A 19825-nucleotide genomic window follows, 5' to 3' on the forward strand; every position below is an offset into this window, starting at 1 on the left:
TTGGAGTAGAAATACTCAGAGGGAGAGATAGGCGGAGAAAACTAAATACAATTCGGCAGCAGGGATTTGTATCTAAATTATCTTGCAACCCTTGCTAAAACTTAGCATTTCACATGACTTTTACTTTTGATTCGATTTACGTGTAAATTAATAATTGATTGCATCGCAATATTTTGCTCATTTTTTGGTGCCATTAATTAACCAACTAAGATCAATTAATCAATAGAGCATTTGATTCCAAAAACTAGTTGGATTTGAGAAGCACACGAAACATAGAGGTGATTGAATTTCTGTTCGAATGCAATACTCTCAAATTTAATCTGAATAAGAAATCCTCGGAAAAAATCTAATGGGAATGTTCGTTTGGCTCAGATTTTGACAGTTCATTTGGCTCAAAACATTCTCTCCGCTCATCTCTCCTTCTAGTATTTCTAGATTGGAGGCATAAATGTGAAAACATTGGAAATAGGGTAGAGAACTACTTCGGCCTAATCGCCCATTTTGGGCCTATCGAACAGAAAACTTAAAATAAATCCATGATTTCAGAGTTAACAAGTCTATTATGCGTTTGGTACGATGCTTTAGTTAATAAGCTACCGAACGAAGTCAATGAGAACGCGTGATATGAAGAAAAAAGTTGGAAGGGTTGTATACTAGATACGACCGCAGGGTTGGCGTTGGATAACGTCTGTTATGTGTTGTACTTAATTGTGTATATTATATTTAGGAATATTCCTTAATAACTCTTTTGCGAAAGTTTGGTGGCCCTGAAAAAGGCCGTTTTGTTGGGCTGATGTTGTTGACAATAATGGAACGGGCGACCTTGTTGGACGCTTATATAGTAGAACGTACGTTAAACTCTTTCTTGATAATGTGGTGGCCCTGAAGAGGGCCATTTTTCCAACGCGCTCGGCGTAGTTGCCCTTGCGGAGCAGACGGTGAATACGACCGACTGAGAACTGCAGCAGCTGGGCATTCCATGACGGCGGCCCAGTATACCGGAGCACTGGCACCAACGCACTCGGCGTAGTTGCCCTTTCGCCCCCAGGCTCTGCTGCCGCTGCTCTGCTGCCGTTGCTCTGGTACTGCTGCTCTGCTGCTCTGCTGCTGGGTCGACAATCGGATAGACAATGATGGAACAGGCGACCTTGTTGGACGCTTATATAGTAGAACAGAAAATATCAGAGGTGTCAGATACTCGCATCTGATGTCTCGGTTGGAGAAAGTATAAGAATATACAAAAATCAATCGATTTTCACCATCTTTAGACAATGGTTTACTTTTAACCATTTTTCAATAGTTTACAGAATGAAATTGAAACATTCAACAAATTGCTAGAAATATTTCCAATCGATTGATGCCATTATCTCGTAAATCTATCGAGAGACGGTTGAGTTATTATCGTTCAAAATTTTTTAATTTTTCGTAACGCATCCAAAATGACTGTTTTCAATTTTGTACCCCCGTATGTTGCCGAAAGACGTTATCCAACGTCAAAAAAAAAACAGAAGAAGCGCTCCGACCGAATAAGTGTTTATCTTCATCCGATAGGCCGAAGTGAATTTATTGGCGTTTCAATGCTGTAGGCCAAGTTTTGAATCCGTAGGCCGAGTTTGGCGTCAAGAAGCAGTGTTAGACTTTTGACAATATCTCAACGATTGGTTTCTCTTTATCAAATGTTACGGTACGTACGGAGAGGTAAATAAAGCCATCAGTAATAATAACACTCCGTTTGGTGCTAAACTGCGCTAGATTAAGAAAGACTAAGGGCGGGTTGTGCTTAATAGGCTGGAAATGGGGTAGTTAACCCTACTCCAATTGTTGTCAGATTTCAGAAATTCAGTGCCAACATTTCAAAGGGGCGTAATTGCTTTTGTAAACAATGACTTTAGCCGTCAATTTCTCGCGAATGAAATCTCACCTCTCCCAAATGACAATGCTAACTGGTAGAGGAAACATTCCTCTACCTGCTGGTGTCATTATTTTTAATGAGTGAGCTTTTATTCACGAGAAATCGACGGCTAAAGCCATTGTTTACAAATGCAATTACGCCCCTTTGATATGTTGGCACTGAATTCTTTTCGAAAGATCATTCAAATGGCCTGAGAACTCTTAAAAAGAAAACGTCACTTTTACAGGATCTGTGGAAGAAACAAACATCAATATAGACCCGAATATATGAGCAGCGCAAGCTGGCTATGAAAAATCCCGGACGGAAGTTTAGAAAACATTGAATGTATCGACTGGGTTAGAGATAGCCAGGAAGATGCTCATAATCTGGCCTATATAATTTTTACAGAAAAATGAGTCGAATAGGCGATTGATTCTTTTCAACCTTTGAAGTCACCAGCAGGCTTGCTTCCACTCACTTGCTATAAAAACATGATTTTCTGAATTTTGAAATTATTAGATGTTATAATCATATTTTGTACTTGTTAGATACAAGAAGAGGTTGAAAGGCAAGTGTTTGACACATGAAACCAGTCAAATTTGCTTTCAGATAGTCACAATCAGCGATTTTACGACTCGCGAGCGCTCACACTGAGTGAACGCTCACGAATCATAAGATCGCTGATTGTAACACTCTGGTAGTGAAATTGGCAGATTTTATTAGTCAAACACTTGCCTTTTAACCTCTTTTTGTATCTAACAAGTACAAAATATCATTATAACATCTAATGATTTAAAAATTCAGGAAATCATTTTTTTATAGCAAGTGAGTGGAAGCAACCCTGATCACCAGTTAGGGACGAAATTTTTCCAGTTCTCCATCAGAAAAGAAAGGGAATGGTGACACCTATTCTTACAGGCTTTAAAGCAAGCCTGATACGCAAGGTGATACGATCCTGCGTTTCCAAATCATAGGCCACTTCAAGTTTTCTAAGGATTTAATCTCGGGCACTATTGTGATTTATGGCATTAAATTGGTATCACCATATTTGCTGCGTCACATCGTATATTTTCTGGTAACAGATAATAAATCCCTGGAATTTTCAAACTGGCCTCAGAGCCCGGGCTTCAGGATCATATCACCTTAACATTAAGCTATATTCCGATAACCTGACGTCAAGTAAAAGTTTTATTTATCCCAAAGGCTAATTAAAAGGATAAAACTTCGTCTAAATCCTTCAGGCCGATCAGTTTGTCATTCATTATGCTTAAGATAATAGAAAAAAACTAATAGATGAGTGTATAAAGTCATCATACTTACTTACAATTCCTTTGAGTAAATATCAAATTGAATATCAAGCTGGTTAATCCACAGTAACAGCTCTTCATAGGTTGTTACAAAACTAAAAAAATCATTTGAATCAAAATATATTTCACTAGCAGCGTTCACTGATATCGAAGGAGCATTTGATAATGCATCATATAACTCAATGAAAAACGCTATTATGAAAAGTGGATTCGCTAAAAGTGTTATAGTTAATTAACCACTTCATTCGAGCAGTTAAAATGACGTTTACTACCACTTGAACTTTGAAATAAAACATTATATTGAGACTTTTTCTTCACGAGTAAAGTAGCCAACATTTGTGTGTTTCATAAAAAAAACAGAAATTAGTTGATCCAGTTTTGTGAAACCGCTGGTAGAAAGTCACGCCAAAACTGCTTGACTTGAGTGGTCAATTGGATTGATGAGATGTTTTCTAAAGCGCCCATTACACATGTCAATATATTGACAATAAATTGACATACTGACAATATTATTGAAAAGGTGATATTGATGATGATGATTGATGACAAGTATTGACGAAAAGCTGATTTTCATTTCACTTTGTCAATACTCAGAACATATTGACAAAAAAAAAAAACAGTCAATTCTATCAATATCATCAATATACGAATATTGACAACATCAATGGCAATACGTTTGAAGCCTTTTAACCTCAATGTATTAAAGTCAATATTACTTGTCTTAATTTCCCCACACAAGAAACATGGATCAGCGGATCAAAAGAGAAACGTCGTTACTGGACCTGGAAAGTACTAACTACACACTGAATTTGGATAACCTGAGTCGGTAAAATTTTACGCGGTTCTTAAATAGGTCCGTACAATTTCGCAATAAATTTCAAAATTGTTGAATTGGTTGGTACTAGAAATACTCAGAGGAAGAGATGGGCGGAGAGAATGTTTTGAGCCAAATGAACTGTCAAAATCTGAGCCAATCGAACATTCCTATTAGAATTTTTCCGATGATTTCTTATTCTTTCTAGAATAAATTTGAAAGTATTGCAATCGAACAGAAATTCAATCCCCTTTATGTTTTGTGTGCTTCTCAATTCAACTAGGTTTTGGAACCAAAAACAAAACAAAATGATCTTAGTTGGTTAATGAATGGCACCAAGAAATGTGCAAAATATTGCGATGCAATCAATTATTATTTTGCATGTAAATCGAATCAAAAATAAAAGTCATTTGAAATGCTAGCTTCTAGCAAGGGTTGCAAGATAATTTAGGAACAAATCCTTGCTGCCGTATTGTATCGTATTTTGTTTTCTCCGCCTATCAGACCCTCTGAGTATTTCTAGTTGGTACTATCCTTTCACTCCACTGAAAGTTCCAATAAGAAACTGTCAATGTTTGTTAGAAGAGATGATTTCTCGACGGTTCCGTCAACGCCAATATCAAATGTTGTAACTTTTTGACAGGACACAGAAAATACACAGGACAACATGATAACAAATTAATGGAATTGAATCAAATCGATTGTCGACTGCGTGGAATTACCACTCGTGTTGAATAACCCACGTTGAAGGTATGCAGTTTCCCATAAATAAACTATTATGCTGATGTTTTGGTAAACATTCCTAAAGGAAAAACTTGCATATATTATTGAATTTGCGTTACGTGTAGGCATGTGAAACGCAGATAGTATTTATTTTATTTTAAAGTAAAAAAAAAAACAAAATTACATGATTATGCTTGTGATTTTGTAGAAAATGAACATCGATATAGACGAAGCCTGGGTAGTGATTGGCGACTGTAAAAGGATACTTTTTTATTTAGTTTGATATCCATTTTATATCACACACGAAGATTTAAACAAAATGCCAACACTGCATGCGTGAAGGTGCATTGTGAGTCAGTCGGTCTAAATGACGTACGTTCTCCCTCCTCTTGGGTAGGGGAAGAATATTGAGAAAGTGAAATGAAAATCAGTTTTCAACAATACTCGCCATCAAACCATCGTCATCAATATTATCTTTCAATAATATTGTCAGTATGTCAATTTATTGTCAATATATTGACCTGTGTAACAAACGCTTTAGTGTATTGTCATTAATGTTGTCAATATTTATATATTGATTATATTGTAAGGAAAATTGACAATACGATGTTTGTCAATATATTGACATATGTAATGGGCGCTTAAAAGAAAAATCTCAGCAAACCTTGGAGGCATAGCAGTTAGAGTTGTACAAAAGTGTCCTCACAGAAGTGTTCTTTAACCTCTATTATGGTCTTTAATAGATGACGAACTTCTAAAAAACTTAGAAGCACAGGGCTTCGAGATTATTGGCTTCACAAATGACATAGTCATAATAGTGTGTGGAAAATATGGCCATGTCATTTCAAATAGAATGCAAACCATGTTTCATCGTGGTGTGCCAATGAAGGGTTAAATTAAATCTTCTAAGACGACTATAATACCATAATTACCTTTGGACCATTGATTTGGTGGCTCTGGATTCCCCCGGTGAAGTGACTAGAACCTGATTTGAATAAAATCTCAGATGAATACATTTTTATGCTTGTATGACTTCCATAGACTGCTAGCTTTCCTTTTCTGTTGAAGTCGAGCAGCTTCGCGCATTCTAGCACCTCAGTCGGCGTCTAAAAACAAATTTTCAATCGGTTGTCTCTTTTTCTTCCGTCGCTTCATTCGATTTTGTTTCAAGCATCGGTGAAGTGGATGAGTGAAAATGTGCTCGACTTTGATAGTTTCCTCTTCAATGAAACACATCAACCGAGGTTTCATGACGTACATGTCGGAAGATGAAATAAATTCGTTATTTTATTTTCAAGATTCAGTGCCTCAAATTTAAATCTTAATAAGGAATCTTTAAAAGTTTACTCAGTCCATGATATTTTTTCAAACTCCAGGATCTGGAGAATTTTATAATTTATCAAAGTTTAGGATGTATAATATTTGCTATATTCAGTTTTTAGAAAATGTAATTCTTGGCTTTTAAATATGTTTTCAAAGTTCAAGAGCATGACTTATTTTTATGTGCCATAATTTTGAACTGTTCTGAGCAATTCTGCATTTCGAAAGTTTGTGTTTATATAGTTTTTTTCTGTCATTTTCTTCATGGTTTTTATGTCAGGATTTTGGATCTAAAATTCTTGATTTTATTTTCTGGGGTCTATAATATTATACTTAGCCCCAGAACCATGCCAATTTTGAAAACTCGATGCCTTGTATTTTCTAATTCTTCTGGGATCTTACAATTGTTTCTAAATCCAGGATCTGCAATTTAAGTCCAAATTGGGGATCTTTAAAGTTCGTCTTAGTTCAAATCTTGCTTCCAATAATAGAAACTTGAAAATTTTGAAAAAAATTAAAAACTTCCAATCTGGAATAAATTTCTATTCTCGAGATCTTGTATATTTTCTGTTGCCATGGTATCTTGTCATGTGTCCTGAGCACAACCAGTTAAGCAACTTATTTCTTAAGTTATCCTTAAGTAGTTTCAGGAGTCATTTTTAAGTGTCTGGAATTGTTGAGAAATGTCATAATAAATGCGTACAAATGCAATGGTCAATTATACCTTGAGATTCCCCAACTACTCTGTTACATTATAGACTTAAGTATATACTTTGTAAACGATTCCAATTATGTCATCAGCTCGTTGTTGCAAGATGCTGTCAGTAGCTTGACATAATTACATGTATGAAATTTAGTGTTGTTTTGCTGTTTAATGAATTCATGATTGACTTGTCAACGATGAAAAGTGGTTTGTCTTTGAACTACTTTACAAGGAACATAAAGCTGCACTCATAAACCTCACGTCGTGTTTGGAATAAGCTAACAGTAACAGTTTGTTTGCTCACTGACCCCAAAATGCTGCTTTGATGTGCTCAGAGCTTCACTTTCAGTCCGAAAGGTATGAGAAACATTCATTCGATTTGATATTTGCCTAATATACTGACTAACGGAAATCAATAAATCTAACACCCAAGTAGAACGTCGGGTACCGTCCCGTCAATAGAAGGTGCGGCTTGGAAATGTCTGTTGTTTGTTGAAAAGTTCAATCGTGTTCCATCAATCAAGGTTGTACTCAAAGTGTCTTCTGTTTTATTACAGCTTCCAGCGGAATACATCAGCTTACTTCAGCAATTAGCCGATCACCAGAAACATGCAGCACCCGTCAAACAACCGAAGCACCACTCCTACGACGCTCAAAACGCCCAAACCGAGCAATACTATCAGCAACAGGCACAACATCAACATCAGCATCAGCATCAGCAGCAGCAACAGCAGCAGCAGCAACAGCAGCAGCAGCAACAGCAGCAGCAGCAGCAACAACAGCAACAGCATCAAACACAGCACCATCATCCATCGTCACAACAGAATCAGATTCAATACATTACTGAAGAGGAGTACGCTCAAATTTTAAAACATGCTCAAGCTCAAAACCATCATGCTGCAGCCCAACCGCAGTATACCCGACCAGCCGGAAAGCAAGGTAAATATTTGCGTTTGCGTGATGTGATCTATTGATGTCCAGGTGTGGTTGATCACCGTTTAGTCTATCAAATGATATTTGCTATTTGTTTTGCATGTTTGCAAATGATTAGTTGATAATTTACACTTTTTTTTTATTTCGTAGAATCACCAAAGTACCGCCCTTCGGTTCAACTGTTGGAGACTGGTCATGAACATGGACAAGCCTACGCACAGCCAGATCCTGAGCAACCATATCGAATCCAATACAAGAGCATTCAACAGGCTGGATCCGTAACGCCCGTATCGAAACCAATTAGCTCCTTTTCATTCGAAAAAGAACTCGCTAAATTGGTGGAGTCAAATCGTCCCGTTGCCTACCATCCAGGAAATCCACACAGATCAAGCGAACGTGGACCTCATGAGAATCCGCGGTACGTGGTGAATCCCCAGTCGCACGAATATGCTTATGCTTCTGCAAGTGCTCACGAACACGCCCCGAAACAATCGATCAAGGCTCAATATATTGCGCCATTCGCTCAACTGCATTCAGGACCCAAACCAAGTGCTGCTCATCTGCAGGTTGGACCTCACAAATTCGCAGAAAGTCCTGCTCAAAAGTACCAGTTCATTTCACAGGAAGCCCCTGTCAAGGGTCATGGCCCTCAGCAGTACCATACAGAAGTTTCTCCCAAGTACGCTCAGCACTCAGGAGAGAAGCAGCCTGCAGGAACTCCTTCCCCTAAAATTCAGTATTATGTACCCAAAGAAAAGAACCTTCAACTCTATTACTCTCAGCAGGCTTCGGAAAAACAGCCGACAGAGCAGCATGCGTCCCAGCATCCAATGAAGATCGTCGAAGCACCTCAATTACAGCACGAGAAACCACACAAGCAGATTCAAACACACCGTCCAAAGGCTCAGTATGTTGCCCGAGATAAGCAAGCAGAGCAAAGCCAGCAATCAGTTCAGAAATCTCAAGAAGCTGAAACTCCATCCCGATCGGCCATTTATGTATCTCAGCAAACTGGAGTGTCACCATCGCCAGCTTCTGCTCAGTACGCGAGTCAGGAAAAGCAACAGGTTCAACATCATAAGGCTCCGCCCAAGATTGACCGTCCTCTGACACAAGAAGAATTCCAAGCTCTGGTGGATGCCGGTTATTCGGTTGTACCAGTTCCGGTTCCTGTGCACGTTCCCCAGTATCAAGCACAATCGCAAGCCGCAGCTCGAGGATCAGCTGGTCCTTCTGCACCTTCTGCACGCCATGGCCCAGTCCCACAGGCCCGATACCATCAGCACCAAATAGCAGCGGAGAACCATCCCAGTCAAGTTGTCACCTACCTGCGTCCGCTGCACATCGATCCCTTCTCGGCAGGCGTCAGAGGTCCCAACAAGGCAGCTCCCTAAATGTAGAAATGAACTGCCACTGTTATAGCTTAGTACGTTAGATAAGTATTATAAATAGTATTCTAGTGTAATTTATCCATAACTTCGCCCGAGCACAAAACAGCTTCGTTTGCCACAAAACGGTGGATTGAGACGAGATTTATGATTTGTTGAAACCATGATGCAATTGTTACGCATAATTTATAAAACCTTTTGTGTAACGTCGATAAACTGAAGCGAAAATAAACGTTTTTATAAAAGATACATACTTTGCTGTGTTGTTGAGATTAGTGGCTAAAGATTTTAGTGGTTATTTTTTTCAGCGTTTTTTACTCAATTTGATAAAATTGGTGTTGGATATCGATTTTGCTCCACTAAGCTCAATCAATATAATATCAGGTTCTGATCCTTCTCCGACAATTTGAACTCATTTTGTTGCGATATCATACTGTACTGACCCTTTTAAGGTGATTCCTTGAATAGTCCACAAATGTCCACGTCATGATGAATGATAATCCCCTAAGGAAAAATCCTAGGGTGGGCTATATTTATTTTTCAATAATTTTATAATGGACCAATGAAAATGCTGAGGTTCTGACAGAATTATGCTGTGGCTACCACAGTATTTTACATTTGATCGTCAATATACAGTAGCGCCAAAAGCATGCTGTGGTGGATTCAAAACTTGACCATCTAAATAGATTAATTAGCTTCCAATTTTGATGTGTAAGGAAAATAAGCAATTGTAGTAATTATCCTAGAGGGGGCAACATTAATCCTATGGGGCACGGTAGCCCCTGCTAGCCCACCTGTTGTAATGTTAATGATAAGCCTTATCACTACTTGGTAAACAAATCCACATGCTGCTACATCATAGTGCAAAATGCAGTATGCTCAGAAAGCAGTCGATTAATCATTTCAGTGCCAACATTTCAAAGGGGCGTAATTGCATTTGTAAACAATGGCTTTAGCCGTTGATTTCTTGCAAATAAAAGCTCACTCATGAAAATTAATTGCACCAACAGGTAGAGGAATGTTTCCTCTTCCAGCTAGCGTTGTTAATTTGGAGGAGTGAGCTTTTATTTGCGAGAAATCGACGGCTAAAGCCATTGTTTACAAAAGCAATTACGCCCCTTTGAAATGTTGGCACTGATTTCAGAAAGTTATTTGAGTTTGATGTTCAATCAAAAGGGGTCCTGAGTAAAATTTAAAAATTTAAAATACAAACAGCAAGCTTACCCGTAAATCATTTTGATGAAAGGCTAATGATGAGAACAAAAAGTTCACTTTTCCTATAATAATTCCCACAGTGAAAAACTCTTAAACTCAAATTTCATGCATGAGTTTATGCACCTATGAGTTTTGCCTTGCAAAATTCAGCATCGGAAAAAATCATCGATGAGTGTTCGGGTAACTAACGCAACGGGACGGGACGTTGAAAAACTAACACAACATGCATAAGCGTGCTATAAATAAACGTGTGTACATGAATATCCTTAAGCGTGAATTTTGTTTGCCACATTCGCACGTAAGTTTATTCTCGCAAGGAGACTTAATGAATGAAATTTGAGAATAATTTTCCGAACATGATTCCCATTTAAAATTTAAATGGCCAGTGCAGTATGAGCTCTCAATCAAACTAGCTCAAAATGTGGGAGAATGGATGTTTTGAACCATCCTAATGAATAGTTTCTTTCTACGATGGAGTCTTTATTGGCGATTTTCACCATAATTCAAATGCCGCAGAGAGTTTTCCTAGAACTCTTTGCATCTCCTGTGAAATTTTTTGAGTCATAACTGCCATAAAATGCTTTCTATAACTACTACTATTATTCCTTAAAAATTCTCCTCCGTATCAATCAATCTTCCCATGGCATGTCCCCTAAAATTATTGATGTTCTTTGAGTTTCTATGGAACTGTTCTGTATTCAGATTCCCTTGGAATTATTATCGCAATTCTCTTGGAAATAATGTCAGGAGTTCTTGGGATTAGAATTTTACTGGAATTGTGATTAGAAATCCCTTGGAAGTGATATTTGAATTGTATTTAGACTTCCTTTTTTAATCTTGCTCATAAAATCATTCGGAATTCAACACTCCTTAGCTGCTCCTTACAATCCCAATCCATTGTCTCATAATTACCATGTACATTTATTCATAATACTCTTAGAACTCTCCAACAAAGCAACCTGAAGTTCTTCTCACAAAGCCCATTGAATACCTACTTTTCCAAATTACGGACGTCCTTAAGAATACTTTGCATGATTTCCATGGGAGTTCTCTACATTCCCTTGGAATTTCACCCATTTATTAAATGTCAATGAAATTAATTTTGGTGAGAAATTGCTTGCAAAACCTATTTGATTTCGCTTCTGTGCCGTTTTATACGTCTCTGTCTGGAACCTATCGAACCCATCAACACATGAGTCGGAACCAACAGCTTTCCCTTGCCAGGGAAGACGTGATTAGACATTTATTTGCCTCAGGAAAATCTCGACGACCTCGGCTGGGATCAGGGTTCTTAACGGCATTAATGCCGTGCACGTCAATAACAACCCTGGTTAGCGTCATTGAACCCAGACAGACTCGATGTGCGGTATAAGAGGTGAGGAGAAAGGAAACTAGTGGACTCTTTCATTCTGACGGTGTTCTTATGCAACAGCAGACGTGACGTCACGTCTGTTGCTGCGTAAGAAGACGCGAGAACGAAAGAGTGCACTAGTTTCCTTTCTCCTCACCTCTTATACCGCACATCGAGACAGACTGGGGTCAGAGTTGATAATAGAAGCGCTACGCAGAGTGAAGCTTGCAACACTAATGTCGATCAATGGGCATTTTTTTAGATTGGCAACCTATGTATTTGTTTACACCTTGGATGACTTCACCTGGGTTGTGAAAGTTTCCTGTTATCCTGATTTGTGCAAACAATACTTCCCACGCAACAGGGTCCGTTTGTCTACTATGCTCGATAGGTAGACGGTTTGACAGTTCGATAGGTAGATTTTGGTTGCAATCTGCGTAACTCTTCTATTATCAACTCTGACTGGGGTGTTAAAGCAGTCACGCTTACCACTCAACCATCGGCGCCGTAATTTGGCATGCTATTTTTTAGCATTATTTCTTGATATTCTACCTCTTATGACAGGAAACGGCCCCGGCGTTATGTTTAACATCCACACCACTCTCAAAAAAGTCACGAGTTCAAATCTCATACATCAAGTCACGAATGACCCAAGAGTGTTAAAGCAACTAGGGGAAATGACGGCTTCGGCATGCCAGACTATTTTCGGCAACCCAAATTGAAACACTATTTTCACTGGATTTTCTTACGAAAACACTTCGCAGAATGCATGCAAACGATTCTTTATGCTTTCAGCTTCAATTTGACTATATTTTTACCACTGAGAAAAAGTAATCTAGCAAGGTTTTCTTGAAATGAAACACACGCACTACAAATTGTAGCTGATTTCGAGTTGCCGATAATAGAACAGCAGATTTACATGCAGTTCAAATGGAACGGTTGCCGAAGAAAAACTGGTTGCCGACAATACTCGCTCTCACTAGAGAAGATTGGAGCTTTGTAAAAGCGTTTCAAAACAGTTTTTGACAATTCTTTCGACTGAAATTGTTAGAGCAGCTGGAAGCAAAAGATTGTAAACAAACCAATACTGCATATGTGTGCGTTCCTTAGAGAAAAAGGCTATAGAAAGAAGGTCGCTGCTTAGGTTGCCGAGAATACGTAAATTCCCCTATAACAAAAAACCTCTTATTTATCTAAATCAAATAGGGGCCTCCCTAAGCTCAGTCGGGAAAGGCGCAGCTGCAAAGCAAAACCATGCTGGAGGTGGCTGGGTTCGATTCCCGGTCAGGTCTAGGAATTTTTCGGGTTGGAAAATTTCTCGACTTCCCTGGGCATAGAGTATGATTGTACTTGCCACACAAATATACTAATGCAGAAATGGTACAGGCATCGAAAGCTCTCAATTAATAACTGTACACTTAGAAATAACTAATTTTACACGTGACGGAATCCGTCTTTGACATAACAGATGAGCCGCAAACAAACATGTCATGTAATATTAAGTGCTCCGAGAAAAGTTCGTTGCTCGACGAAAAGTACGTTTGACTGGATTATATTTCGCGTCTGTTATGACTCACATTTATGTCAAAATTGACGCTCGCATATGTCACTATCATAGCACCTAAATTTACATGATTTTTTGTAAGTGTGTGTGGAAGTGCATCTAGAACACTAAGTTGAGAGCACGCAATAAGCTAATATACGATATGCAATAAGCTTGAAATGCGAAGAAGAAGAAGAAGAAGTAAATCATCTTTAGATACCAGTAGTAAAGTTTCTTCCAATATGGTGACTTCCCTTTTACGAAAAACACACTTAGAAAAAAATATGTAAATTTAGGTGCTCTGAGACTGACATATACGAGCGTCAATTTTAACATAAAATTGAGTCATAATAGACGTGAAATTCAGCTCAATCAAACGTACTTTCGAACTTTTCAGTCTCGGAGCACTTAATTTTACATGGAATGTTTGTTTACGTCTCATCCGTTATGTCAAAGATGGATTACGTCACGTGTAAGATTAGGTATTTCTAAGTGTGTACAATATTTTCAAACGGGGAAGAAGTGTGGACTCCAGAGATCGACGCTTTTCACCATTTTAGAATTGAAGATAGCGGCTACCGGTATGTGAGATACTTTATAATGGGGTAATGAAGTCTGCATGTTTTTTTTAAACTGGAAGTCGCCATCTTGGATTCCAAAATGGCGGTGGCCACCGATATCCGGTCTCTACGCGTTTTTGTCAGGGCCTCTGTTAACTAAGTCGGTAAAGGTGCAGCTACAAAGCACGACCATGTTGAAGGTGACTGGGTTCGATTCCCGGTCCGGTATTGGAATTTTTCGGGTTGGAAAATTTCTCGACTTTCCTGAGCAGAGAGTATGATTGATTGTACTTGCCACACAATTATACGAATGCAAAAATGCTACAGACATCGAAAGCTCTGAAATTAATAACTGTGGAAGTGCATATAGAACACTAAGTTGAGAGCACACAATAAGCTACTATGCGATAAGCAATAAGTTTGAAATTCGAAGAAGAAGTCGCCGTTAGTGGCGCTTAAGTCGAATAGGAATCTTTACACTAGTTTTTAGAGAAATTTTGTTCGAGGCTCAACGTCTGTTCTTTGAAACTAAACTACAAAATTTAACTCAAAAACAAAGAAAAAAAGAAAAAAACACATTGCTGATTTTGTGACATAATGTTTAAAGCCTAAATGTTCAAAGAAAAATATAAAAACATATTGTGACCTCTATCTACAAACCGTGAAAACAATTAAAAAGCAAAAACAAATATAATCAATGTTTTTAATGCAAATTCTCAATTTTTTAATACATTTTTTCCTAAAAAGTATGGTTAATTAACTTTCATTTGATATTTTGATCTTTGAAATCGGCCCAGTGGTTCAAAAGTAATGAATTTTTGAAAAAAGTAATTTTTTGTATAAAATCGATTCGAATTCCGATAACCACTATATCGTTTTGCTATGGAATGGCTGTATATAACATTATTTCAGTCCGCACAATTTTCTACATTCATTTGTCTTAGGGGTCTCGAATTTTTAAGTCCCAGAATAAAAAAATGGCGCAAAAACTTTTAATTTTATCCTTAAATCACTATTTCTTTACGATCGATTTGAAGCCCTCGTATTCAATTTTTTTTAATTTCCGTGATCTTTCCATCTGTAAATTTTTTTCTCAGTTCCAAATAATGTAATTTTATCATAGACTGTGATCTTGAAAAGATGTCTAGGTCCCAGAGTTATGAAAATTTTTCTATGTTTGAGGTATTACCGAAGTTTCTATTCTTGGAAGGCATGGACCAGTCCTTTATAGCGACTACAAAGCAGGGAACGATAATTTTATTCAAATAATCATGGCTACACAGCAAAAAAAAATGTAATATCGATCAATTAATCGCTTAATGTTCAACAAAAACAACAACTCACACAATCGTAGCAGAAACAACAACAACAACAAAAACAACAACAACAACAACTACAACAGAAACAACGACGACTACAACTGCAACCCCAGACAACCAGAATGCACGTATATTCAAAGTTGTTTTCGTGATATACAAACATATATACATACAAACAAGTCGTATACAATGCAAAGAAATGGCTTATACGTACAAAAGTGGAGGCCATATACGTGCATATTTTCGTTTAATTTTAAACGAGTTGATTTAACATCATATACGATTAAATCTGTAATAACAAATTTATTTTTAAAAGTCTTACGATGTAATCCGATTCAATTTGTGATACAATACGACGGAAAAATGAGCCATCGCATATAAGTCAGAAATTTTCATTCTATACGATTTAACTTAAACATAATGCGAGGTATGCCATTCTTATATGCAATTTTGACTTAACCTGTAGCAATTTACGATACTGTCTGTACATTGTTATACGACTTCTGGTTGTCTGGGAAACCAATCACGCCAACTACAATAGAGACATCTCCAATAACTATAAAAACTACAACAATAACTGCAACAACAACAACAACATCAGCGCTCAGGGTAATCACATGGTAAGCAGAAAAAATGGCAACCACTTGCTTCCGCCTGACAGAGTACTTCTTGCGGCAGCGAAAGATCAGTTTTCGCGACCGCCGGTTAACTATCGGACTACAATTCAGTTTCGACGGGGAGAGATGTTGAACCCGTACCCGGCGAGTGCTGAATTTCCACATCCTATAACAGCACATCCAACCAACCGGTCAACTTCAGCTTCATCGTATGAGGCGTGCTCATGCAGGCACTCGTGTTTTCAACGCAATTGACGCACCCTTTGGACGAAGAAAATGTGTTTCTGCTTAACCTGATGCTCTCTTCAGAAGTAGTCTGTGACGTACCGGATGCGGCTGAGAATGAAATTGACGAGGATCACGACGTTTCGCAGGAGATGGACTTGACGCACTTTTCTGAGGCAGACTGTGACGAACCAGATGTGACTGGTAATGAATCCGATATTTTCAATAATATTCTAAGCTCTGACGAACAAACAAAAATTTCATCTGAAACACATTCTACGGAAATTGTGGTACCTATATTGTCAGAATTTTAATCGTATGAAAAGCGCATCAAAAATGATTGAAATTTATAAAAAATATACTGAGATCTTTTTTTTCAGATATTTTGGGCACTGAAACTAGTTGGAATGAGAACATTAAAGGGTGATACGGTCAAAATTTGGTCAATATCAACTTGACGTATTTCTTTCAATTTTGCATTTAAAAAACCTGAACACCCTTCATTTTGAAGGTGTGTGTGTGTAGAATGTTGCTCCTATTTTGATTTTGGAATTCACTCTTCAGTTGTCAAAATGCCGTCCAAGCAAGAAAAGCAGCGTATCAAAATTTTGCTCGCGCATCGCGAAAATCCGAGCTACTCGCACGCAAAGTTGGCAAAATCGCTAAAAGTTGCCAAATCAACCGTTACAAATGTAATTAAAGTGTTTGGGGAACGTTTGTCGACAGCCAGGAAGTCTGGATCGGGGGGAAATCGAAAACCGGAAGCCGCTGAGACGACAAAGAGAGTTGCCGGTAGTTTCAAGCGAAACCCTAACCTCTCTCTCCGAGATGCCGCAAATAAGCTGGGTGTATCGTCTACAACCGTGCATCGAGCCAAAAAACGAGCCAGACTATCGACTTACAAGAAGGTAGTGACTCCAAATCGCGATGATAAACAAAATACGACGGCCAAAGCGCGATCCCGGAGGCTGTACACGACGATGCTGACGAAGTTTGACTGCGTGGTAATGGACGACGAAACCTACGTCAAAGCCGACTACAAGCAGCTTCCGGGACAGGAGTTTTATACGGCAAAAGGAAAGGGAAAGGTAGCAGATGTTTTCAAGCACATGAAACTGTCAAAGTTCGCAAAGAAATATCTGGTTTGGCAAGCCATCTGTACCTGTGGCTTGAAAAGCAGCATTTTCATAGCTTCCGGGACTGTCAACCAAGAAATTTACGTGAAAGAGTGTTTGAATAAACGTCTGCTGCCTTTCCTGAAGAAACACGGTTGTTCCGTACTGTTTTGGCCGGATTTGGCATCTTGCCATTACGGTAAAAAGGCCATGGAGTGGTACGCCGCCAACAACGTGCAGGTGGTTCCCAAGGACAAGAACCCTCCCAACACGCCAGAGCTCCGCCCAATTGAGAAATACTGGGCTATTATCAAGCGGAACCTAAAGAAGACCAAAAAACTGCTAAGGGCGAGCAGCAGTTCAAGGCAAACTGGCTTTCTGCGGCGAAGAAGGTGCACAAGGTGGCTGTACAAAATCTGATGGCAGGGGTCAAGCGTAAGGCCCGGCAATTCGGATTTGGAAAAGCGGAAGCCTAACTGAATATTTTTCCTGAATTTTATACTAATTGAACTTGAAAAAGAAATTTAATTTGATTTTTTAAATAAACGATTTCACCGATTTACACGCGTTTTCCCTTGACCAAATTTTGACCGTATCACCCTTTAAAAACGAGGAAACTTTTGGAAATGATTATAATGTTTTCAGAGATGATCGTGACTTACTTGAAACCCAAAGAATGTCAGGTGGTGGAGGTCTTATTGCTATTTCTTCAAAATTTATTTCAGAACTTACTGTCTCATCGAAAGTAAAAGAATTTGAGCATGTGTGGGTAAAGACAAATATAGCGGGTGAAACTCATATTTTTGCCACAGTCTATTTTCCCCCAGACTACACTTGTAAGTCCTCGTATGAAAACTTTTTTCAAATAGCTGAGGAAATCGTATTTCAATTTCCCCCTGAATTCAAAATTCATATTTATGGAGATTTCAATCAACGCAATGCTGATTTTATTCCTGATTCAGATAATGAGAGTTTTCTTATCCCAGTCATTGGGGAAAACGAAACATTACAATTTACTTTTGAAAAAATGGCGTGTTTAGGATTAAACCAAATAAACCATGTAAGAAACCAACAGAATTCTTTCCTAGATTTCTTGTTGAAGAATATACATGAAGATTTCTGTGTAAGTAAATCTATTTCTCCTTTATGGAAGAATGAAGCATTTCACACAGCAATCGAGTTTTCCATATTTCTTCATGACAGTCAACACCCCAACGACAGTGAGTATGAAAATGTGTTCGACTACAAAAATGCTAATTATGATAATATTAAAAAGAAATTCAATGGACTAAATTGGAAAACCATTTTGAAGGATCAGGTAAATGTTGAATGTGCAGTGGAGATTTTTTTAAAAATTCTGTTTGACGTAATTTACGAGGAAATTCCATTAAAAAGGAGACGACGCAATTATTCCTCCAAATATCCGGTTTGGTTCAACAATCATATCATTAACTTGAAAAATCGTAAACAAAAAGCTCACAAAATATACAGAAAACATAAAAATCGTGATAATCTCGAAAAGTATTTTAGTATTTTTTCAAGAAACATACACGAAATTTTCAGATAATGATCGTGATTATGAATATTTTTCATATTTTCCTGACTTTTCAACTACTGTTGGCGTTAATAACATTTCGGTTCATGATATTTGGAATGGCCTACGAGATTTGGACGCCACTAAAGGTTCAGGACCAGATGGAATCCCACCTTTTTTATGAAAAACTAAGCAACTGAACTCACAACTCCTTTATTCTGGCTGTTTAATATGTCGCTTGAATCCGGTATATTCCCGAAGGAATGGAAAAAATCTTATTTAATACCCAGATATAAATCAGGTAAAAAATCCGAAATTATCGTGGGATTGCTATCATTTCGTGCATTCCAAAACTCTTCGAATCAATTATAAATAAAAACATTTTTGGCCAAATAAAACAAAGAATAACTAGCGCACAACACGGCTTTTTTAAAGGCCGTTCAACCACCACAAATCTTTTAGAATTTGTGGACTTCGTATTAAATGCAGTGGACAGAGGTAACCAAGTAGAAGCTCTATATACAGACTTCAGCAAAGCGTTTGACAGAATTGATATCCCAATGCTGATTTTTAAATTAGAAAAAATGGGAATTGAGAGGGAGCTCCTCACCTGGATTAAATCGTATTTAGTTGATCGCCAGCAAATTGTAAGATTCAACAAGAAAACATCTAAGCCAATTCATGTCACGTCAGGGGTTCCCCAGGGCTCGCACCTAGGTCCCCTTCTTTTTATGTTGTACATTAATGACGTCTCTCTTATTTTAAAAAAATATCAGGGTGCTTATAAACGCTGATGACATAAAGCTATTTTTTAGAAATAGGAAGCGATGACGATATGAATGTGTTTCAGAATGAAATTAAAAAATACATGTTTTTTACAGATGGTGTATCATTTCGCAACGCATTGACTCAGCTGATATATTGTCAAGGTTAAATTTGTATGCACCTTCCCGACAATTAGGCAATCGACAGTTGTTCGCCAGTAGATCGCCATCGGATCAATTACGCTAAATTTGGACCGGTAAATCAGATGATGACTGTTTATAATCATCATTGTGAAATCATTGACCTAAATATGCCCTGAATTAAAAATATATTGCAGAACCCTGCGAAGTCATGAAACATAAGTCCTAATGTTAATATGTAGTCTACGATTTGATTGATTGACGAATAAATAAATAAATGTAATTCAAGCTGATGTATGAAATAATGATGTAATAGCAAAAAGCAGATACAATATTATATCAATGGATGTAATTTTGTTCGC

General features: G+C 37.9%; 1 protein-coding gene across 1 annotated transcript in view; it reads left to right on the top strand.

Moving 5' to 3' along the window:
• LOC135712870 (histone-lysine N-methyltransferase 2D-like) overlaps positions 1–9328 on the top strand; it is a 32258-nt gene extending 22930 nt beyond the window's left edge. Inside the window, exons 3-4 of the mRNA XM_065235955.1 lie at positions 7316–7697; positions 7842–9328. Of these exons, the coding sequence (XP_065092027.1) occupies positions 7316–7697; positions 7842–9085 (1626 nt within the window). The 3' untranslated portion in view covers positions 9086–9328. The remainder of the gene's footprint in view (positions 1–7315; positions 7698–7841) is intronic.
• The last annotated feature ends 10497 nt before the right edge of the window (positions 9329–19825 follow it).

The sequence above is a fragment of the Ochlerotatus camptorhynchus genome, unplaced genomic scaffold (genome assembly GCF_037179485.1).
Source record: "Ochlerotatus camptorhynchus isolate MF236.1 unplaced genomic scaffold, CSIRO-AGI_Acam_v1.1 ptg000510l, whole genome shotgun sequence".
Taxonomy (NCBI): domain Eukaryota; kingdom Metazoa; phylum Arthropoda; class Insecta; order Diptera; family Culicidae; genus Ochlerotatus; species Ochlerotatus camptorhynchus.